The sequence below is a fragment of the Bufo gargarizans genome, chromosome 9 (assembly GCF_014858855.1).
Source record: "Bufo gargarizans isolate SCDJY-AF-19 chromosome 9, ASM1485885v1, whole genome shotgun sequence".
Lineage (NCBI taxonomy): Eukaryota > Metazoa > Chordata > Amphibia > Anura > Bufonidae > Bufo > Bufo gargarizans.
In genome coordinates, this window is record NC_058088.1 from 96,536,471 (window position 1) to 96,555,460 (window position 18,990).

At 42.8% G+C, this 18,990-nt stretch overlaps 1 protein-coding gene across 3 annotated transcripts in view; it reads left to right on the top strand.

Annotated features, from left to right (window-relative positions):
* Positions 1–18,990, top strand: part of TENM1 (teneurin transmembrane protein 1) — a 766,344-nt gene that overhangs the window by 671,594 nt on the left and 75,760 nt on the right. For all 3 annotated transcript variants that reach the window (XM_044305876.1, XM_044305878.1, XM_044305877.1), the window contains one exon: positions 4,511–4,665. In XM_044305876.1, the coding sequence (XP_044161811.1) occupies positions 4,511–4,665 (155 nt within the window). The remainder of the gene's footprint in view (positions 1–4,510; positions 4,666–18,990) is intronic.

Below are 18,990 nucleotides of genomic sequence, written 5' to 3' on the forward strand. Positions count from 1 at the left end.
TTATTTCCTTTCATAAATAGAAATAATGAAATATAATGTGAATTTGTGGGTGCTATGCTAAATATGATTTACTTCAATGACATACTTCTCTCCACACAAAAAAGTAATTGTAGTTTTACCACAATAGAGACCGCTCTCAGTTTAGGAGAAGCGGGATCAATGTGGACAGCTAGACATATGTGTGAAAGGGATATGTAATTGCATAATCGATGAGAGATTAAATTACATCCAGGTTTGTCAATTAATAACCCACTTCATTTGAACCACAGTCAATTGTTTATGCAAATGAATTGTAAGCTGACATTCTTAAGATTCTGAGAGATATAATAAATGTCAAAGAAAAAGCCCTTTTCAGTGAGTCGCAGGGAGACCGTTCCCACTAAAATATCATTTGCTAATTTGATAAAAGTTTTATCAGTGATGTTTGAGTAAAATAAGATCATGTTAAAGCTTAGAGTAATTTTTTTCTAACTAAAAAAGAAACATGGCATCAAGAATCTAAGCTGCCTACATTGTACGGGCTCAACACAAAGGAACACATTCTCATTAAAGGGAGTCTGTCATCGGCTTTCCACTAATAAAACTACGAGCAATGGCCATCAGTACGTGGTATAAGTATTCTCAACATACCTGTATGTCATTTGGGTGTTTAGTGAATGTCCAGGAAAATAACTTTTATTCATGGGCAATTGCCCTGCTCGTTGGGCTTTCCTCTCAAAGTGCCCAAGCCCGCCACTTTTCCCCTATGTCTGCTCCGTCCCTAACCTCCCAAGGCCTTCTGCCCTCTCATCAAGATCATTTAATATATATTTAAGGGGTTTTCCGAGATTTTAATTTGGCTGCTTCGCCAAATTTCACAAAGAAATTTGCTTTGTGACAAATTACTTCATCACAAAGCTCATTTCTTTGCAAGTAGTGGGCGCAATGACAGTGAACGTCACCACACATGAGATTTTGCGTGGGATCTTCAATCAAGATGGCCGCGGCGACCTCTTCTTTACGTTCAAATGGATGAAGTGAGTATTTTTTTTAATGCCATTTCAGGGGAAAAATTTTATTCGCTCAACCCTAGTTGTTACATCTGCTTTCCAGCATTACCCAAGATTGATAGAAACAGCTGGAATGTTGCTTCTGTAGGATTTTCCAGCATCTTCCTGCCCACCTGGTCATTGTACCGCCTACTGGGCAAGTTTTTACACCTTTGTGCTTTAGTAAATAACTGACAACTACTTATTGCCCTTGATATGCTAATATAACTTGTCCAGAGGGACAGTGTGCTGCCAAAACTGGTTAGTGTATTTCTCCCAAAAAGGTCAAAAGCTGACATATCACAATATAAAGGAATAATAAAATGATACAAGTACAAATGTAGACACAGATTAACAGAAAGTCACCAAAAACCTTACATACATACAAGATACTCCAAGAGCTTTATCTGTGAGAATCGGAGTAAGATAAAGGTGCGCAATACATTCTAATGAAGTGTATACCCTTCAGATAAACACCCATATACCAGTCTCCCAGTCTTATTCACTCAAATAAATCCCTCATAATAGGGATACATTATTTCTAAAACAATTATTATTATTTTTTTTTACAAAAGCAAATATTAGCACCTAGCCCTTATACACAAAAACAATGTAAAAATGAAATAATTAATATTAAGGTGTGCAAAGCTCATATTATACCACAAATGTATATATCAAAAAGTGTTTATTCTCTTAAAAACACTGAAACAGAGGCTACACATCCATAAATGTGTTAAAAATATCACGCTACACACCAAACAGCTGGCATGTTACCAAATCAACACTTTCTGAGAGTGCAGAGCATACAAAGTATAAAAATATGACTTAATAATTGATTCACATAATACTGTTGTTCTAAACTATTATTGAAAGCAATAATTTATTGCAACAGTCACCAAGAGAAAATGTCTTTTATGACTAATGAAAACCTTTTCCATCTGTCAGAAATATATTAGGTATTTTTTACAGTATGTTAGATAGGTTATCACTATATATATATATATATATATATATATATATTATATATAATGTAACAGATATTACTGGAGAAGCAGTAGACATGTTTAACTTTACTACAGGTATGGACAGAATAGGAACAGTCTAAAATATAAACTTTAATTTTGTTTGTGGTGTGGTTGGTGCAACTTATATGTCTGGATCCTGATGGTAATAAACGGCATAATTAAGTGCAGAGGTGGGGATAGATGACCAAGCATTGATCTTTTCCCTCCTTTTCTGGAAGCCCCCCCCCTTTCATATATGACAAAGGTGTGCTCTTTGTTGATTAGGAAGATCGATAACATGTATAGAAGTCCATGTTACCCTTCCCTTGGTGTGTATTTATATAGGAAGATGAATTTTTCGTTTTCTCCTCCTTTCCCTGCAGCCTGCCAGTATGTCCCCAAAAAATGAAATGCAGACCAGATCTACAGACCAGATTTTATGGAAGAGCAGCCCCCATATAAATACATATTGTCAATTTAATTACTATTTATAACAACAGATTATCCAGAAAACCTAAAATAATATTCTATTCAAATATTCAGATTTAGCTTGCAACCATTTCTCAGAAAGTTTTTTGCCACCAAATTATCAGGCCCATGGCCCGAGTAAGAGGGGAGCTAATTAATCACCTATCAGAGCTTGCATCGCTTTGTAACTTTAGGCTGAAAATCACAGAAATGGCAGAGTCTGAGTTGGCAGATGTTGGAGGATGATGGCAAGTAATGTCGACAGCAATTGTCACTCATTATTACTTTCCTTCCTATTAATCTGGTACCAAAAATAAATAAAATATAGTGTCATATTTTATGACAGCATGCAATATAAGAACTTTGAAATGTAGTCCTTATCCTTAATAAATATCTTCAACTCCATTAATCATTATAAAAATGTAAAATCAAGAATAAAGGGTACAATACAACTCTTGATCCTCCTTTGTCTGATATACAGAACCTCTGATGGATTATGTTTTTGGTTCCTATTGATCTATACAGTGGCTTTCAACCAACTTGTATCTGCAGTGAATACAAAAGTATCAAGAGAATTGAACACTTGTATTAGTACAGTAACTAGCCAAATAGAAGTTCCTCTATTCCTATATCTATATACAGTATAAATCATTCCATGTATTCAGTGTTGGCTGAGATGGCTTAGACCATGTTCACAGTATGTTTGAGCCTTTGGTTCAGTGTATGATCTAGGGCAGTGATGGCGAACCTATGGCACGGGTGCCAGAGGCGGCACTCGGAGCCCTCTCTGTGGGCACCCGCACCCTGGAAAAAGTCTATGGTATACCAATAAGCCTTAGACTTTTCCTGCCATTCATCAGCAAAGGGCACGCTATGAACGGCACAGGCAGTTATTATAGCTAAATGATAAAGTACATGGAAGATACACTATATTGGTATTCAGGTTAAATTGCCGTGTTGGCATTTATGATAAATAAGTGGGTTTAGGTTGCAGTTTGGGCACTCGGTCTCTAAAAGGTTCGCCATCACTGATCTAGGGAATCTCTCAAAAAAGGCGTTCTTTTGCCATCAGCTATTTGGTACACATCAGTACACCTGCATAAAATAGCATAGTTGACTACATTTTTCCATATAGAGGCCTCCTACAGGAAAAATATACACTAGGCAGTCTACATTTTTCTCCACTCGGAGTCTATTGGTAACATATGCCACAGTATGCCTATACATTGGCATACATCACAGCTGTCCTTCAAAATCTTTCCAATGTATACCTCATAAGAAAGGCACAAACATATTGTGAACGGAGCCTTAGACTAGAGGACTGAAGTTGTATATGGATATTTATTATTTACTGAAGAACCTGTTTTTCCATACCATTTGGACATTTCTCAGTTACAGACACCATAGAGCTGTGTTTGCCAGATTACTAAAGCTGAGATTTTCACTTGGCACAGCTCATGCCACCCCATGTTATTTGTTTAGAACCTTATATTTTACCTTTAGAGTTGTAGCTATGAGACCCGGAAGGGTTGTCCAGCTTTTTTCCTGAGAATAGGCCATTACTACCTGATTGTCCTAGAAATATTGCCTAGACAAACCCTTTATCTGACTGTACCATGTGGAATTGTATTTCTTCCACATAACCAAGAAGAAATAGGGGCTCTAGAACAGTGAAAACAATGCTTTATTTCATTCAGAAAACTAAAATCACAGTGCAAGAAAGGCAGTGGTTGGTTTATTATCTCATGCCTCCTCAGTCCTGCAACTGAGCCGTAAGAATGCAAAATGCCTTTCTTGCACCAGTCCCGATCCACTGTTATTCTATTTCTCCTTGGTTACCTGGATTTACTACTGTTGCTTCTTTAATCGCTGAGGGCCATCAGACTTTTATTACACAAAATCCAGCTGATGGTTTCCCACAGAATTATTATTATTATTATTATTATTATTATTATTATTTTTGCTGTTGTAGTTGTGATTTTATAGGTTCATTTTGATTCTCTCTAACAGGAATTACTGTAGATGCACATGGCTTCATTTACTTCGTTGATGGCACCATGATTCGGAAGATTGATGACAGAGGCATAATTTCAACAGTCATAGGTCTCAATGGTTTAACCTCCACACAGCCCCTTAGCTGTGACTCAGGAATGGACATCAGCCAGGTAAGACACATATGTTGTTGTTGTTTGTTGTATGTACAATTTTTTTTATTATGATGTTCACTTGGGCTTTGAGCATTTATCTAAACACTTTAAAAGGGCTTTCCGTGACTTAGATATTGATGACCTATCCTAAGGAAAGGTCATCAATATAAGATCGGTAGGGGTTCAACACCCGGCACCCCCCACTGATCCGTTGTTTTGGGCAGCTGCCAGTATGGGAAGTCTCCATCCACTGTGTAGTTTCCAGGGTTGGTGTACTAGCAGTTTGCAGTGAAGGTCCCGATGAGGTCTGTCCCCTCAAACACCTCCAACTGCTAACACCGATCCGGACCTTCATTGTAAACTGCTAGCGGTTCATTCATACCTTCTATAAGGAGTAGTAATCTAATGGAACATCATAGAGTCATAAGAATAGTCACTTCAGAACAGATATTACAAGAGGGGGGGGGGGGGTACAAGTAGTTGTAAAACTGACATGTCAGGAAAGGTTACAGGTCCTTTTTAAGTAGATGAAATTACAAAGTTCCATTTCTACACTGTAATGCACCACAGTTACAGTTTAAGGTGTACATAGGGGAAGGGGCTAGCATAGCAAAAACCAAAGGGGAGTCGCCATGAAATACTTATTTAGGTCAAAATGGTATGGCTTTGTTCATGAGCTTTTCATATTTTGTTGGATCAAAAAGCGAAACGATCGTCAGGCAGATTTGTCCCTATCTTGTAAAATACCTAAGCATAAGGGGATGAATAAAGCAGAATGGGCCAACCTGATCTGGGGTCTCGCTAGTTATGTGTTCCCTAAGAGCATGTCTGGACGGAGCATCGATTTTGTTACATTTGGGTTTCACTGTGGATCTACAGTGGATTTCACCCTTTGCGTAACGAAGGTAAAAAAAATTATGAAATTAGATGCTACAGAAAAGACTTGCTGCAGATCTCAGAATCCACTGCATTCCCTGAATACTGCATCCACATGTTCTATACACAACGCCTGGGCTCACTACATCATTAGGTAGTAAGTCAAATACCAGACTCTTTATAAGGTTGGTTTCCAGAATGATAACTAACTCTACTTTCTGCAAATGGAGAAAAACTGGTTTTGAAAGCCCTTGAAGAAGGGCATGTAATAAATGGCTGTACCATTGGGCTAGTTGATGAGTTGTACTGCAGGAAACATTTAATTTTATAATTATTTTTAATTTAATTTTTGCTGTAATGCTAAGTGTAAAAAACAGTAACTGTCGGGGATACCATCAGAAGTATCTAGACCTATGTTGAGAAATCCTTCTACATCTCCCTTCGTACATCTTGGACCTTGTTATGTGTTTTTGGTGGAAACTTGGGCTAACATAGGTCTTTTTCTGCATAGTCTGTTTTAATTTCCACAGTGGTCGATGGATCTTCTAATCTCTGGCACCAAAATCACATATTTAGTAGATCACTAAAGAAGGGAGAAACAGAACTCTAATTGGGACTTATATATTTTATGTTCACATAAATAAATGGGTCCACTTTTTACACATTATTGTGTATTATAGGGGTTTTCCAGACTTTTAATATTGATGACCCATCTTTAGGTCATCAATATCAGCTTTGCGGGGGTCAGACACCCAGCACCCCTAAACCCCTTTAAAGTTGTTCAAGTCCTGTGCGATGACTACTGAACAATAAATGAGAGGTAATATAATATGGGCCCTCCTGCACCTGGGTTACCCTCATGTCTACTTGTCATAGTGCTTTTTATGGATGCTATGTTCCATGTTTACAGTATTGTACTGCTTGTACTGGACAGAAAAATAAGACATGCTAGAGCAGGGATGTCCAACTTGAAGCCTTCCAGCTGTTGCAAAACTACAAATCCCAGCATGCCCTGATAGCTGTAGGCTGTCCACGCATGATAAAAGTTGTAGTTTTGCAACAGCTGGAGATTGACATCCCTGTGCTAGAGTCATGTGTGACTAGACCATGGATTTGGGAATACAAAATCTCATGGAGAGTGATGCCTCTAGGAGGATTATAGGCCAGGCAATGTTCCTATGGAATTCAGGGAAGAGGGTATGCAAATGATCTCTTAGCAAGCTCCGCCTCTAATGCCAGCAGATGTACAGCAGCTATCCTATAATTCAGGGATGCCCAACCTGCAGCCCTTTAGCTGTTGCAAAACTACAACTCCCAGTATTCTTGGACAGCCTACAGCTACCATCCTACAACAGGGCATGGTAGGAGTTGTAATTTTACAACAGTTGGAAGGCCGCAGGTTAAGCATCACTGCTATAAGTCAATATTGAACCTTTTAAAAGGCTTTGAGACATAATAATCTTTAACAAGGCCTTTAACCCTTATCTACTCTGCACTGATGAAGGACAATCACCCCGAAACAGCTGTCTGCAGAAGATAAGATGCTGGCTTATTTAGTATCCAAGTCCTATCTCAAGGACTTTTTTAAAAGGTCGAACATTGACTTATAGGATAGCTGCCTTACATCTGGCGGCATCAGAGGCTGAGCTTGTCAAGAGCTCATTTGCACACCCTCTTCTGACTAACGCATGCACATGTTCTTTCCATGAATGGAGAGTGATAACTGGAGAACCATAGATTTCTATGTGCTAATTTAAAATATATCAATTTAATGTTTCATGTTTTCTGAGATCTCCTGCATGTAACAGAAAGCTTTGCAATCCACAATAGCTTTGTAAACCGTGCTTCAGCTTAACAAAGCTAGAAATATCAACCAGACCTTGCTGCAAATGGTGTGTATGTGTCCCTGGCTTCTAAAGGCTTTGTGCTGTTGATTTACCTTTCATCCGGAGAAATGGTCCTTATGTTTGTACTGAACTATAGTCAAACCATTCTGCAGGATACCAGCTGGAAGAGCTCAAGTGGATGCTGAGGAATAAAACATGGACAACAGCAAGATTTTTCTTGATGGAAAAAATATGCTCAAAAACATCTTTTTTCTAAACATTTGATATTGTTAATGCCGTGTGTGGGAGAAACACATATATGAAAGTGCGTGCTTTCAAAGAAAATCAAGATTTATTTCCTGCTTTCATGGCAGCCTTTATAAGGTTAATCGATCAGTTTATTTTCCTCAAAAAGCCTTTAGCTGCAGCAAAGACAATTATTTTGCTTTCTTGGTAGAAATAATAAGAACATTTTACTAGGCTGTAGGAGCTTACAATACTGGAAACATAGAACCAGGGACACACATGGGTATAAATTCAGAGAGTGAAAACCCCAAGATGCCAAATTAGTGGATTCAGGCTTTGCATAGAACCACTGATAGCTTTTGGATGTTCAGAATTCCATATGTTGCTTCAGAATTAAAATGCTTCTCCACCCAAGTAATGAAACCTAGTGGGTGCTCATTAGAGATGAGCAGCAGAGGAGATATGCGAATTTGTGATATTCCGCAAATATTTTGCAGAATATTCATCATATATTCGTGAATTTGAGATTATATTCTTGATTGCGAAATTCGGCAATGTATTATATGCGTAATGCGTGCGAAATACCGCCATGGGGTGGGCAACTTTTCTATTGGTTGCTAGGGATGTTGCTAAGCTGTGACAAAGCCTTCTCATTGGCCCACAAGCTGGAAGAAGGGAGGGATGATCACCTAATATGTACTGTTTAAAAAAAAAAAAAAGAATATTCGTCATTACGAATATATAGCACTATATTCTAAATATTCGCAAAAAAATAGCTTTTAGAATATTTGTGCTCAACACTAGAGCTCATTAATATTTCCTTTTCCTAATACTCACAGTATTTCACTTCAAGTGTGATCTTAAGGCCTCATGTACATATTCTGCGAAATACAGGTACCGCCCATGTTGTATGCATTGTTTTCCAGATCCATTGCTTTCAGTGGGTCTGGGGCCTGCATTTTGCAGCCATATATACAACATGCTCTATCTGCATGCGGAACGGACATATAGATGCGGAAAGCACACGGATATCTTAGCTTTCCGCATCTCCATGTTCATTCCACAAAAAGAATATATCTTCAAAACATGGATCCATGGAAGAAAGAAAAAGAAGTGAGGATGGCACATGGACTGCATCTGTATTTTGCAGATCCGCAATCTCTGGACCAGAAAATTGATATGGTTGTGCGCATGAGCCGTATGCAGGAGGTTTACACTGTAGTCAGCCATTTTTGAAACTATGGAGAATTGGATTTGTCAACTTGTTGCTGATCTTGTATACAACAGTATTTGCCTACTTTTTGTCTCCTGTCTTTTCTCTCTGTCTGTAAGCTTTGTGTACCTTGGGCTTGCCATACTTATCAGATAAATGTCAATACTCAGATTTTAGTTGATTCTACATTGTATACGGAGGTAGCCATCTGTTTCCTGACATCTGACTTTGGTGAGGAAGAAGGGTCGGAGACATTAGATTTCACCATACCTAATCCCTTAATCCCCATAGAGATAAGCTTTACCAGAGGGGTCCGGCAGTGCCCTTTACACGGGCAGAGAATCTGCCAGATAATCGCTCACAAGCTTTTATAGGAACACTCGCTAGCGATTATCTGGTGGTGTAAAGGTGCTGATGATTACCCAATGAACGAGTGAAACAATGTTAATCGGGTAATTGGATCGTTTGTGTAGGCACCTAAATCGTCATTTGCCGGCAGCAGATCGTCCTGTGTAAACAGCCTCTGCTGCCAGCAAACAAGGAGTCTGTATGGGGAAGAGCGATGGCTTTAGTGATCACTCCTCCCCACACTGTGGAGGATACTGCTGCATGTAAATACAACGGTCTCCTTCACTGCTGAACAGGCAATTGGTGAGAAGAAACGATTTTCGCCTGCAAAATTTGCCCATGTACAGGGACCTTTATTGAAATAAACAGCCATTTCTATCAGTCCAAAAGATTTTTGATGGGCCCACAGCACACCTGCTTGACCATCACCTCATTTTAAGTTGTCTTCACAGTCATGGAGCCCCCACCCATCAAGCATGTATCACCTAATCAGTGGATAGGTAATAATGTATATGGTAGGAGATCCGCTTTAAGGTAGCAACACACACACCTGACAGCCCCTATGAACTGTGGGCCAACAATGTAGAGTTTAGAGTTCCCATTAGAAGTCATAATCCATGTAAAAGCATCTATGAAATTAAGGTAAGACGTGTAGGGCCTCATGCATAAAAATCTCATTGGTTGTCATCTAGCAACCCTATTAACTTTTCCTAGAGCAGTTTTTCGGTGTGTGGCTCATATGGTTTAACTGGTCCATTTTAGACATATCTCGTAACATTTTGAGCCAATAATGGAAATGCACTACTGACCGAGGAGCATGTGAAAAGCTGACCTTATCTAATAATACGTGAGACATTTTCTCTTGGAGTAATAGAACAGTATTAGTAACAGTGTCTTATTCTGCAGAGAAACATGATGATTAGTAGTTAACTTTCATAAAATGAGATTGATGGAAGAGGCAATGTCAGCTGGGTAGCAGTGTAAGACCTGTCACCTCTCCTGACATTTCTGTTTAAGTAACTAACTGCATTCCCTGTGTAATACCAAGTCTGGAATCTTCTCTTATAACTCTGCATTGGTCCATTCCTCTGTTATTCCCAGTTCAAACTGCTGAATAAATTGACAATTGGGTGTTACCATTCACCTTGTCAAAGGGGTGTGCCCCTACGCAGTCTGCCACTTCCAGCACTGGTTAGAGCACATAAGACTGTGCAGAGACACCCCCAATTGGTAGCACCCAATTGTCAATTTTTTTAGGAGCAATAATTGAGAAATGGCACAACGTAAAGTCAGAATTCATGACGAATACAGCTATTTACTAAAACAAGCGTGTCACAGATCCTATTTAAAGAACATATGTCAACAGTATGGATAAGAAATGAACCCGATTCTCTATTAAATGGCATCTGTCAGCAGATTTGTACCTATGACACTGGCTGACCTGTTACATGTGCACTTGGCAGATGAAGACATCTTTGTCGGTCCCATGTTCATATGTGCCCGCATTGCTGAATAAAATAAAGTTTTAATATATGCAAATGAGCCTCAAGGAGCAACGGGGGTGTTGTCTTTACCCACAGGGGCGCCGCTTTCACTGCAGCTGCTGCGCCCTCTGCACTTTGACAGGGGCAGACATTATGATGTCCATTAATTCTTGTGGAACACCTAAAGGGTTAACGACGTTTGTAAAATCAGTTTTGAATACCTTGAGGGGTGTAGTTTCTTAGATGGGGGTCACTTTTATGGAGTTTCTACTCTAGGGGTGCATCAGGGGGCTTCAAATGGGACATGGTGTAAAAAAAAAACAGCCCAGCAAAACCTGCCTTCCAAAAACCGTATGGCATTCCTTTCCTTCTGCGCCCTGCCGTGTGCCCGTACAGCGGTTTACGACCACATAAGGGTGTTTCTGTAAACTACAGAATCAGGGCCATAAATATTGAGTTTGGTTTGGCTGTTAACCCTTGCTTTGTAACTGGAAAAAAATTATTAAAATAGAAAATCTGCCAAAAAAGTGAAATTTTGAAATTGTATCTCAGAATGGCCTGGATAAGTAAAAGCATTTTTATTACCACATAAAGCGACATATTTCAGATTAGCTAAAAATGGCCTGGTCCTGAAGGTAAAAACTAGCTTGGTATTGAAGGTGTTAAAGTGGAGAGGGCACAGCAGAGAAAGCGGATCCTCTAGGAGTAACTGCAACGCCCCCGTTGCTCCTAGAGGCTCATTTGAATATATAAAAATATAATTTTTATCAGCAATACGGACACATATGAACATGGGAGCAACACAGATGTCTTCAACTGCCAAGCGCACATGTAACAGGTCAGCCAGCTTCATAGGTACAAAACTGCTGACAGATGCCATTTATATCTTCTTCATTAAATGCATTACATGGTTTGACACCGTCAGAGCTCGATGACAGGGCACTCATACTTGATTATATGAACTTTCCAATTAAAGAAATGAGAACTCTTTAAAAACTCAACTCAAAGCTGTTTCTCTAGTCACCTACACAGGTAACATACTGTATTTTCAGTGATAACCAGCAATGGCAGCCATAATAATGCCTATAGAGGCTGTCCGCAGAGCCTTAATGAATGACATATGAATTGCTCTGAGATGGTATGCAAGAAGTGAGCTGCTTTCAACAAGCTGCAGGTTAGCAGACCTCCAGGATAAGTAATGGCTGCAAGCCCTGAATAAAATATCTGGCTTCTCTCCCCAGCTGACATACTTAACTTGCGTTACTCACGGCTTGGTAGCATATTTATGTTGCTCATGCACAGCCGACTTCCCATGAGTTTGTATCTTTCTTGCATGGTCACTCTGTGCAGATGAGTGAAATGGAATCCAGAGGTTTTCATAAAAAAGCACAGAAAATACATAATTTACTGTCAAGAATATCAAATTCTGACCAAGTGCATAGTAAGTCAAAGGCCAACCGGTATGTGTCCTTATTAAGAAAAAACACCTCATACATAGTCAGCTAAGGAAATCGTAGCAAGTCCACATTTTACGACCAAAATTCAGTCCAAGGCCATACCGATAAAACAAAACAGGAAACAATCTAGATCACCTGCTTTTAAAGAGTTTGCATGTCTACTATGACGAACCACACCTCGCAGCCCCACCTGATGTCACTACTACGTCGGGATCACGTGGTACAGTCTCGTCACTTTTACCAAGACATGACATTCAGCACTTTCTGGGAGGATTTAAGGTCCACTTGGCACAGCTTTACACAGACAGCCCCTGTCAACACAGGCACTGGGAGGTACAGGAAGTGAAAGAGGGTGGCCAACGCGACCTCCGCCGTGGCGCAACACTCACAACCCTGACAGGCTGAGAGAACCCTTGTGAAACAGAGCCCTGCCAGTCTGGTAGACTGCCACCAGTTTCTCGTTAGATAAAAACCCTGTCCGCTAACAGGATTATTCCGGACCAGAAATCAGCCCAGGTACCATATAATTTAATACCGAGACATGGACGTGTGGGATTCGTGGATCGAGATAACAGAGCAGTGCAAGATAAAAATATATATTTGATCGCTTTTAGGGCACACTAGACAACAACACTATATACACCCAGGATATATACAATGGTCAGAGATGCAAATACAGGTGATAGTACAGTAAGAGTTAACAGATAATGGGAAATCCAGTTACCGGTGTATAGTTTCTTGATGCTGCAGTCACATAGGAGGTAGTGAGGTCAGCAGTGTTTCCAGGTCTCTCCAAACATGATACATAGTGTGACCTCTAGTGTTGATTGAGCATGCTTTTTTTATTATTATTATTTTTTGTAATTATACATTTATTTTGTGACATACATTTTTTTACAGTTACTAAAAATTTGTATCTATTTCTGTCAGGATTTGAACTCCCAACCTTGTACATTAGAGGCAAGGATGTTAACAATACACTATAGAGTTAAATGTTAACCTGCACAGAAATATAAAATAAGTCTTCTGCTGAATAGGAATACTCACTACATCAGAAACTACTATGAGGTTTTTCTGACACAGTTTAGCATTCAGCTTTATAGCTGGATGGATAAGGTCCTTACTTCTAATGTACAAGGGGTTAGGAGTTCAAATCCTGGCAGAAACTTTTCAAAAAAAAGCTGCTAAATTACATTTAAATGCACTGACTCGAGCATAGCGATACTCGAGCCAAACTGGTGTTCGGCCGAGCATGCTCAATCAACACTAGAGGTCACACCATGTATGGGGGGTCATTCTATCAGAGGGCTTGCTTCCAGTCCGGCTGCTGGAGGTGTGAAATGTTAACACTTTGAGGCTTTGAGGCTGAGCCACCCATGGAGCCTGTTTCCTCTGCTAGATGCCCATCACCCTGATAGCAAAAGGACAGGCATTAAATTATATCTCCTCATATTCCTCACATCTGCCAACATTTAAATAGACAAATTCAGCACATTTAGACCCCATCCTAGAAACGCCTCTCCCAAATTGCGATTTTTTTGACAAGGTTTGCATAAACTCTGCCCCTTTTGCGGTCCTTTTACGTTTCCCCCCCTATTAAATATTAGTTACCAGTAGTGATGGACGAACATCTGCCGGGATGGTTCGCAAAAATGTTCGCGAACCACAAGTTTGCGGCGGGTCCCATTCATTTTAATGGCAGGCGAACCTGAAAAACCTTCAGCTCATATTTGCAGCCAAGAAATAATTACTAGAAGTGCACAAATAGTCCCACAACATGGACAGTGACATACCAGATGTATTATTCGAATTTGCTCTCCATTCTCTATTTTTTTTCAATGCGAAATATGCGCACACCAGTTATAATTATTTTTTCCAATACCGTTTGTCACTGTGTGTAGCAACAAATGCTGCAGTACCCAAATGCACTATATAGAAAGTATATTATTGGTATACACCCCGCTTCTATCAGTTTTTTTGGAGGGCGACTGGTATATCACACCAGTTATAATTATTTTTTCTAATTGCGTTTGTCACTCTGTGTAGCTGCAGTATCGCTGCAGAACCACTCACAACCACTGCTGCACAATACAAATACACTATAATATGCTTTCTATGTACAGTATATTCTAAGTGTATTACACCCCTCTGTACTGCACACCTATCAATAGTACACCTACAGGGCCATCTTTAACAAGGGGCAAAAGGGGCAGCTGCCCCGGGCCCAGTTGCTCCTGGGGGGCCCAAGGCAGCACCCTCTTGAGCCCTGCTGGCCACTGCCCCGGGTGTTGGGCTGTCAGCTACACAGGGGGGGGGTGCTGCCATGCCTGCCGGCACTCCAGGCATTGAACTGTGAGAGCTATGATTCTAAAGGACCTTAGATAACATCATCACCATGTGACCAGTAACCTAGCAATATTACTGGTCACATGGCTATGAGGTCATCAAAGGTCCTATCTACCAGAAGTGTTGCTGCAGGAGAAGTTTGCTCTAACTGTGGAGCTTTTTTGTGAAGATTACATCAGGAAAAGGTGACAGGGGCTGTTATACTAATATACTGTGGGGTACTGTATACTGTGGGATACTGTATAATGTGGGGTGCTATACTGCTCTACTGTATACTGTGGGGTGCTGTATACTTTGGGATACTGTACACTGTGGGGTGCTATACTGCTCTACTGTATACTGTGGGGTGCTGTATACTGTGGGGTGCTCTACTGTATACCGTTGGGTTGCTGTATATTGTGGGGTGCTATACTGCTTTACTGTATACCTGGGGTGCTGTATACTGTGAGGTGCTGTATTCTGTATAGTTTGGGGTGCTGTATACCGTGAGGTGCTGTATACTGTGGGGTGCGGTATACTGTGAAGTGCTGTATACTGTAAAGTTTGGGGTGCTGTATACTGTATATCATGAGGTGCTGTATATTGTGGGGTGCTGTATATTGTGATGTGCTATACTGCTCTACTGTATACTGTGAGGTGCTGTATACTGTATAGTATGGGGTGCTGTATACTGTGGGGTTCTATAATGCTCTACTATAGACTGTGGGGTGCTATACTGCATACTGTGAGGTGCTGTATACTATAGGGTGCTATACTGCATACTATGGGGTGCTGTATACTATAGGGTGCTATGCTGCATACTGTGGGGTACTGTATACTATAGGGTGCTATACTGCATATTGTGGGTTGCTGTATACTATAGGTTGCTATACTGCATACTGTGGGGTGCTGTATGCTATAGGGTGCTATACTGCATACTGTGGGGTGCTGTATACTATAGGGTGCTATACTGCTTGCATACTGTGGGGTGCTGGGGTGCACTGTAATGCTAGGGTGAGCCGAGCCCCGGCCTCCTTCCTGCAGAGTGGTGCCCACTTCCAGCCCTGAGCACTGATCCTGAGCCGCTGGAGTCTTCAGAACTGGAAGTATTTAGTAATTCACTGTACTCTACCAGGTGTGTGGATTTTTTTTTTGTGTGTGTGTGTTGTGACGGAGGGCATGATTGCATGCTAGGGTGTGGGAAGGCTGGATCCAGGGGGCCCCAAGTAAATTTTTCCTCAGGGTCCAATCAATATTAAAGACAGCCCTGTACACCTATACCAGTCCTTAAAAGGACTTTTGTGGACCTATTTGATAGCGTGTTTGTCCCTAACAGTCTATCCCTGCTCCACACAGCAACCTGTCCGGGGGTACTGTCATGGAACCATGAACCAGACGTACAACAAGAGATAAGTGGAAATAAGAAGGCTTTTATTGAAAATCAAGCTGTAAGGCAAAAGTCCAAACGGATGGCTAAACCGAAGCAGGGTCTTGCGAAGCCAGAGGTCAGGAACCAGAAGGGTAGTCAGACGAAGCCTGGAGCAGGAACCAGCAGGGTAGTCAGACGAAGCCTGGATCAGGAACCAGCAGGGTAGTCAGACGAAACCAGGATCAGGAACCAGAAGCAGCAGCAGTCTTAGAAGCATGTGAACACAGGAGGACCAAGCAAGGAACTGAAGCCACAGACCTCCTATATATATGAGCTAGGCATCCAGCTCCTCCCAGTGGGAAGGAGAAGCCGCAAGGTGGGAGGCTACAAGAAACCCAGAAACCAAGATGGCCGCCAGCACATGTCAAACGAAGGAGAACAGCAAGAAGGTAAGACCATGACAGTACCTCCCCCTCAAGGGCCCCTCCTCCGCGGACTAAAGAACGGTTTCTGAGGGAAGCGTGCGTGGAAGGCTCGGAGCAAGGCAGGAGCATGGACATCTGCGGAGGGAACCCAGGAACGCTCCTCTGGACCATAACCACGCCAATGGACCAAAAACTGCACCCGACCGCGGACCAGGCGTGAGTCCAGGATATTGCTCACCTCATACTCCTCACGATTGCCCACTTGGACCGGACGAGGCCGAGGAACCGAGGAAGTGAAACGATTACACACCAGTGGCTTCAGCAGGGAGACATGAAACACGTTGGAGATCCGCATGCCAGGAGGAAGCGCAAGGGCATAGGCTACCGGGTTTACCCTGCAAAGCACTCGGAAGGGACCAACAAAGCGAGGCGCCAGCTTGGGAGTGGGCACTCGAAGGTTGAGGTTGCGGGTGGACAACCATACACGGTCTCCGACCTGGTAGGAAGGAGCGGGCGCTCGTCTGCGATCAGCCTGGAGTCTCTGGCGCTGCGCAGAGACCTCAAGGGACCTCTGGATCTGTACCCAAGAAGCACGTAGGACGGAAAGGTGATCCTCCACAGCCGGAATATCCTGGGGAGAGAATACCTCCGGTAACACGGCAGGTTGGAACCCATAATTGGCCATGAAGGGAGATGTCCCAGAGGAAGAGTTCACCGCCGTGTTCCTGGCAAACTCAGCCCAAGGCAGGAGGTCAACCCAATTGTCTTGGTGATCGGAGACATAGCAACGAAGGAATTGCTCCAAGGCCTGATTGGATCGTTCTGCGGCCCCATTGGACTGAGGGTGGTAGGCCGAGGAGAAAGAGAGATGAATCCCCAACTGGGAGCAAAAGGCGCGCCAGAACCTGGACACAAACTGACTCCCCCGATCCGACACAATCTCCTTGGGCAAACCGTGCAACCGGAAGACCTCCCTGGCAAAAATCGAGGCCAACTCTTGTGCAGAGGGTAACTTCTTGAGAGGAACACAGTGGCACATTTTGGAAAACCGATCCACAATCATGAGAATGACCGTATGGCCTCGGGATGCAGGGAGGTCCACAATGAAATCCATCCCCAGGTGTGACCATGGACGCTCTCCGGTGGCTATGGGTTGCAAAAGGCCCAACGGAAGGTGCCGAGGGGACTTACTCTGGGCACAAACGGAGCATGCCGCTACATATGCGGCGATGTCGGAACGTAGAGAAGGCCACCAGAACAGACGTGAAACAGCCCAGGACAGCTGATTCTTTCCAGGATGCCCCGCGGCCTTGGAGTTATGGTAGGTTCGCAACAACCGAGTGCGCAACTCCTCAGGCACAAAACATCTGCCGTTGGGTCTCCCAGAGGGAGCACCAGATTGAGCCGCCAAAATCTGCTCACCCAGGGGAGATGTCAGGCTGGTGCGAATGGCGGCCAGGATCTGATTCGGAGGTATGACCGAAGTCGGAATCGACTCCTCCCCGGACAGCTCGGAGTACTGCCGTGATAAGGCATCCGCTCTGATGTTCTTGGAACCGGGTAGGTAGGAGACCACGTAATTAAAACGTGACAAGAACAGAGCCCATCTGGCCTGACGTGGTGTCAATCTCTTGGCCTCAGAGAGGTAGGTCAGATTCTTGTGGTCCGTCAGGATGAGAACCGGAACCACCGAGCCCTCGAGCAAGTGCCTCCATTCTTTAAGGGCCTGCACGATGGCCAATAACTCCCTGTCACCAATCTGATAGTTGCACTCCGCGGAAGACAGTTTCCGGGAGTAAAACCCACAAGGAAGCAGAGGACCCTCTGGTGTTCTACGCTGAGACAGAAGGGCGCCTACTCCCGTCTCAGACGCGTCCACCTCGAGAACAAAAGGCAACCCAGGGTTGGGATGCGACAGAATCGGAGCCGACACAAAGGCGGACTTTAGAGCCTCAAAAGCTCGGATGGCCTCGAGCGGCCAGACCTGGGGATTACTGCCCTTCCTGGTCAGATCCGTGAGAGGCTTGGCTAGCATGGAAAAGTCCCTGATGAACTTCCGATAATAATTGGCGAAGCCCAAAAAGCGCTGCAGGGCACGAAGACCACTGGGCTGGGGCCACTGTAAGACAGCCGAAACCTTCTCAGGATCCATGGAGAACCCCTCAGCGGAAATGATGTAACCTAAGAAGGTTACCTGGGATCGGTGAAATTCGCATTTCTCAAGCTTACCGAACAGCTTGTTCTCTCGTAACCGTTGCAACACTCGTCTGACATCCAGAATGTGGGCCTCCATGGATTCAGAATATACCAAGATGTCATCCAAATAGACCACCACACACTGCTGCAACAGGTCACGGAAAACATTGTTGATGAATTCCTGGAAGACTGCGGGCGCATTGCACAACCCAAAGGGCATAACCAAGGATTCATAATGACCGGTCCTGGTGTTAAACGCGGTCTTCCACTCATCACCCGCCTTGATCCTTACCAGGTTATATGCCGCCCTCAGGTCGAGTTTGGTAAAGACCGTGGCCCCTTTGAGGCGATCGAACAGCTCGGAAATCAAGGGTATCGGGTAAGCGTTCTTGATCGTGATGCGATTGAGACCCCTGTAATCGATGCAAGGCCTCAACTCACCGCCCTTCTTTTTCACAAAGAAAAATCCAGCCCCTGCCGGGGACGAGGATTTGCGAATGTGTCCGCGTGAAAGCGCCTCCCTCACGTACTCCTCCATGACCTCATTCTCCGCTACCGACAGTGGATAGACTTTGCCA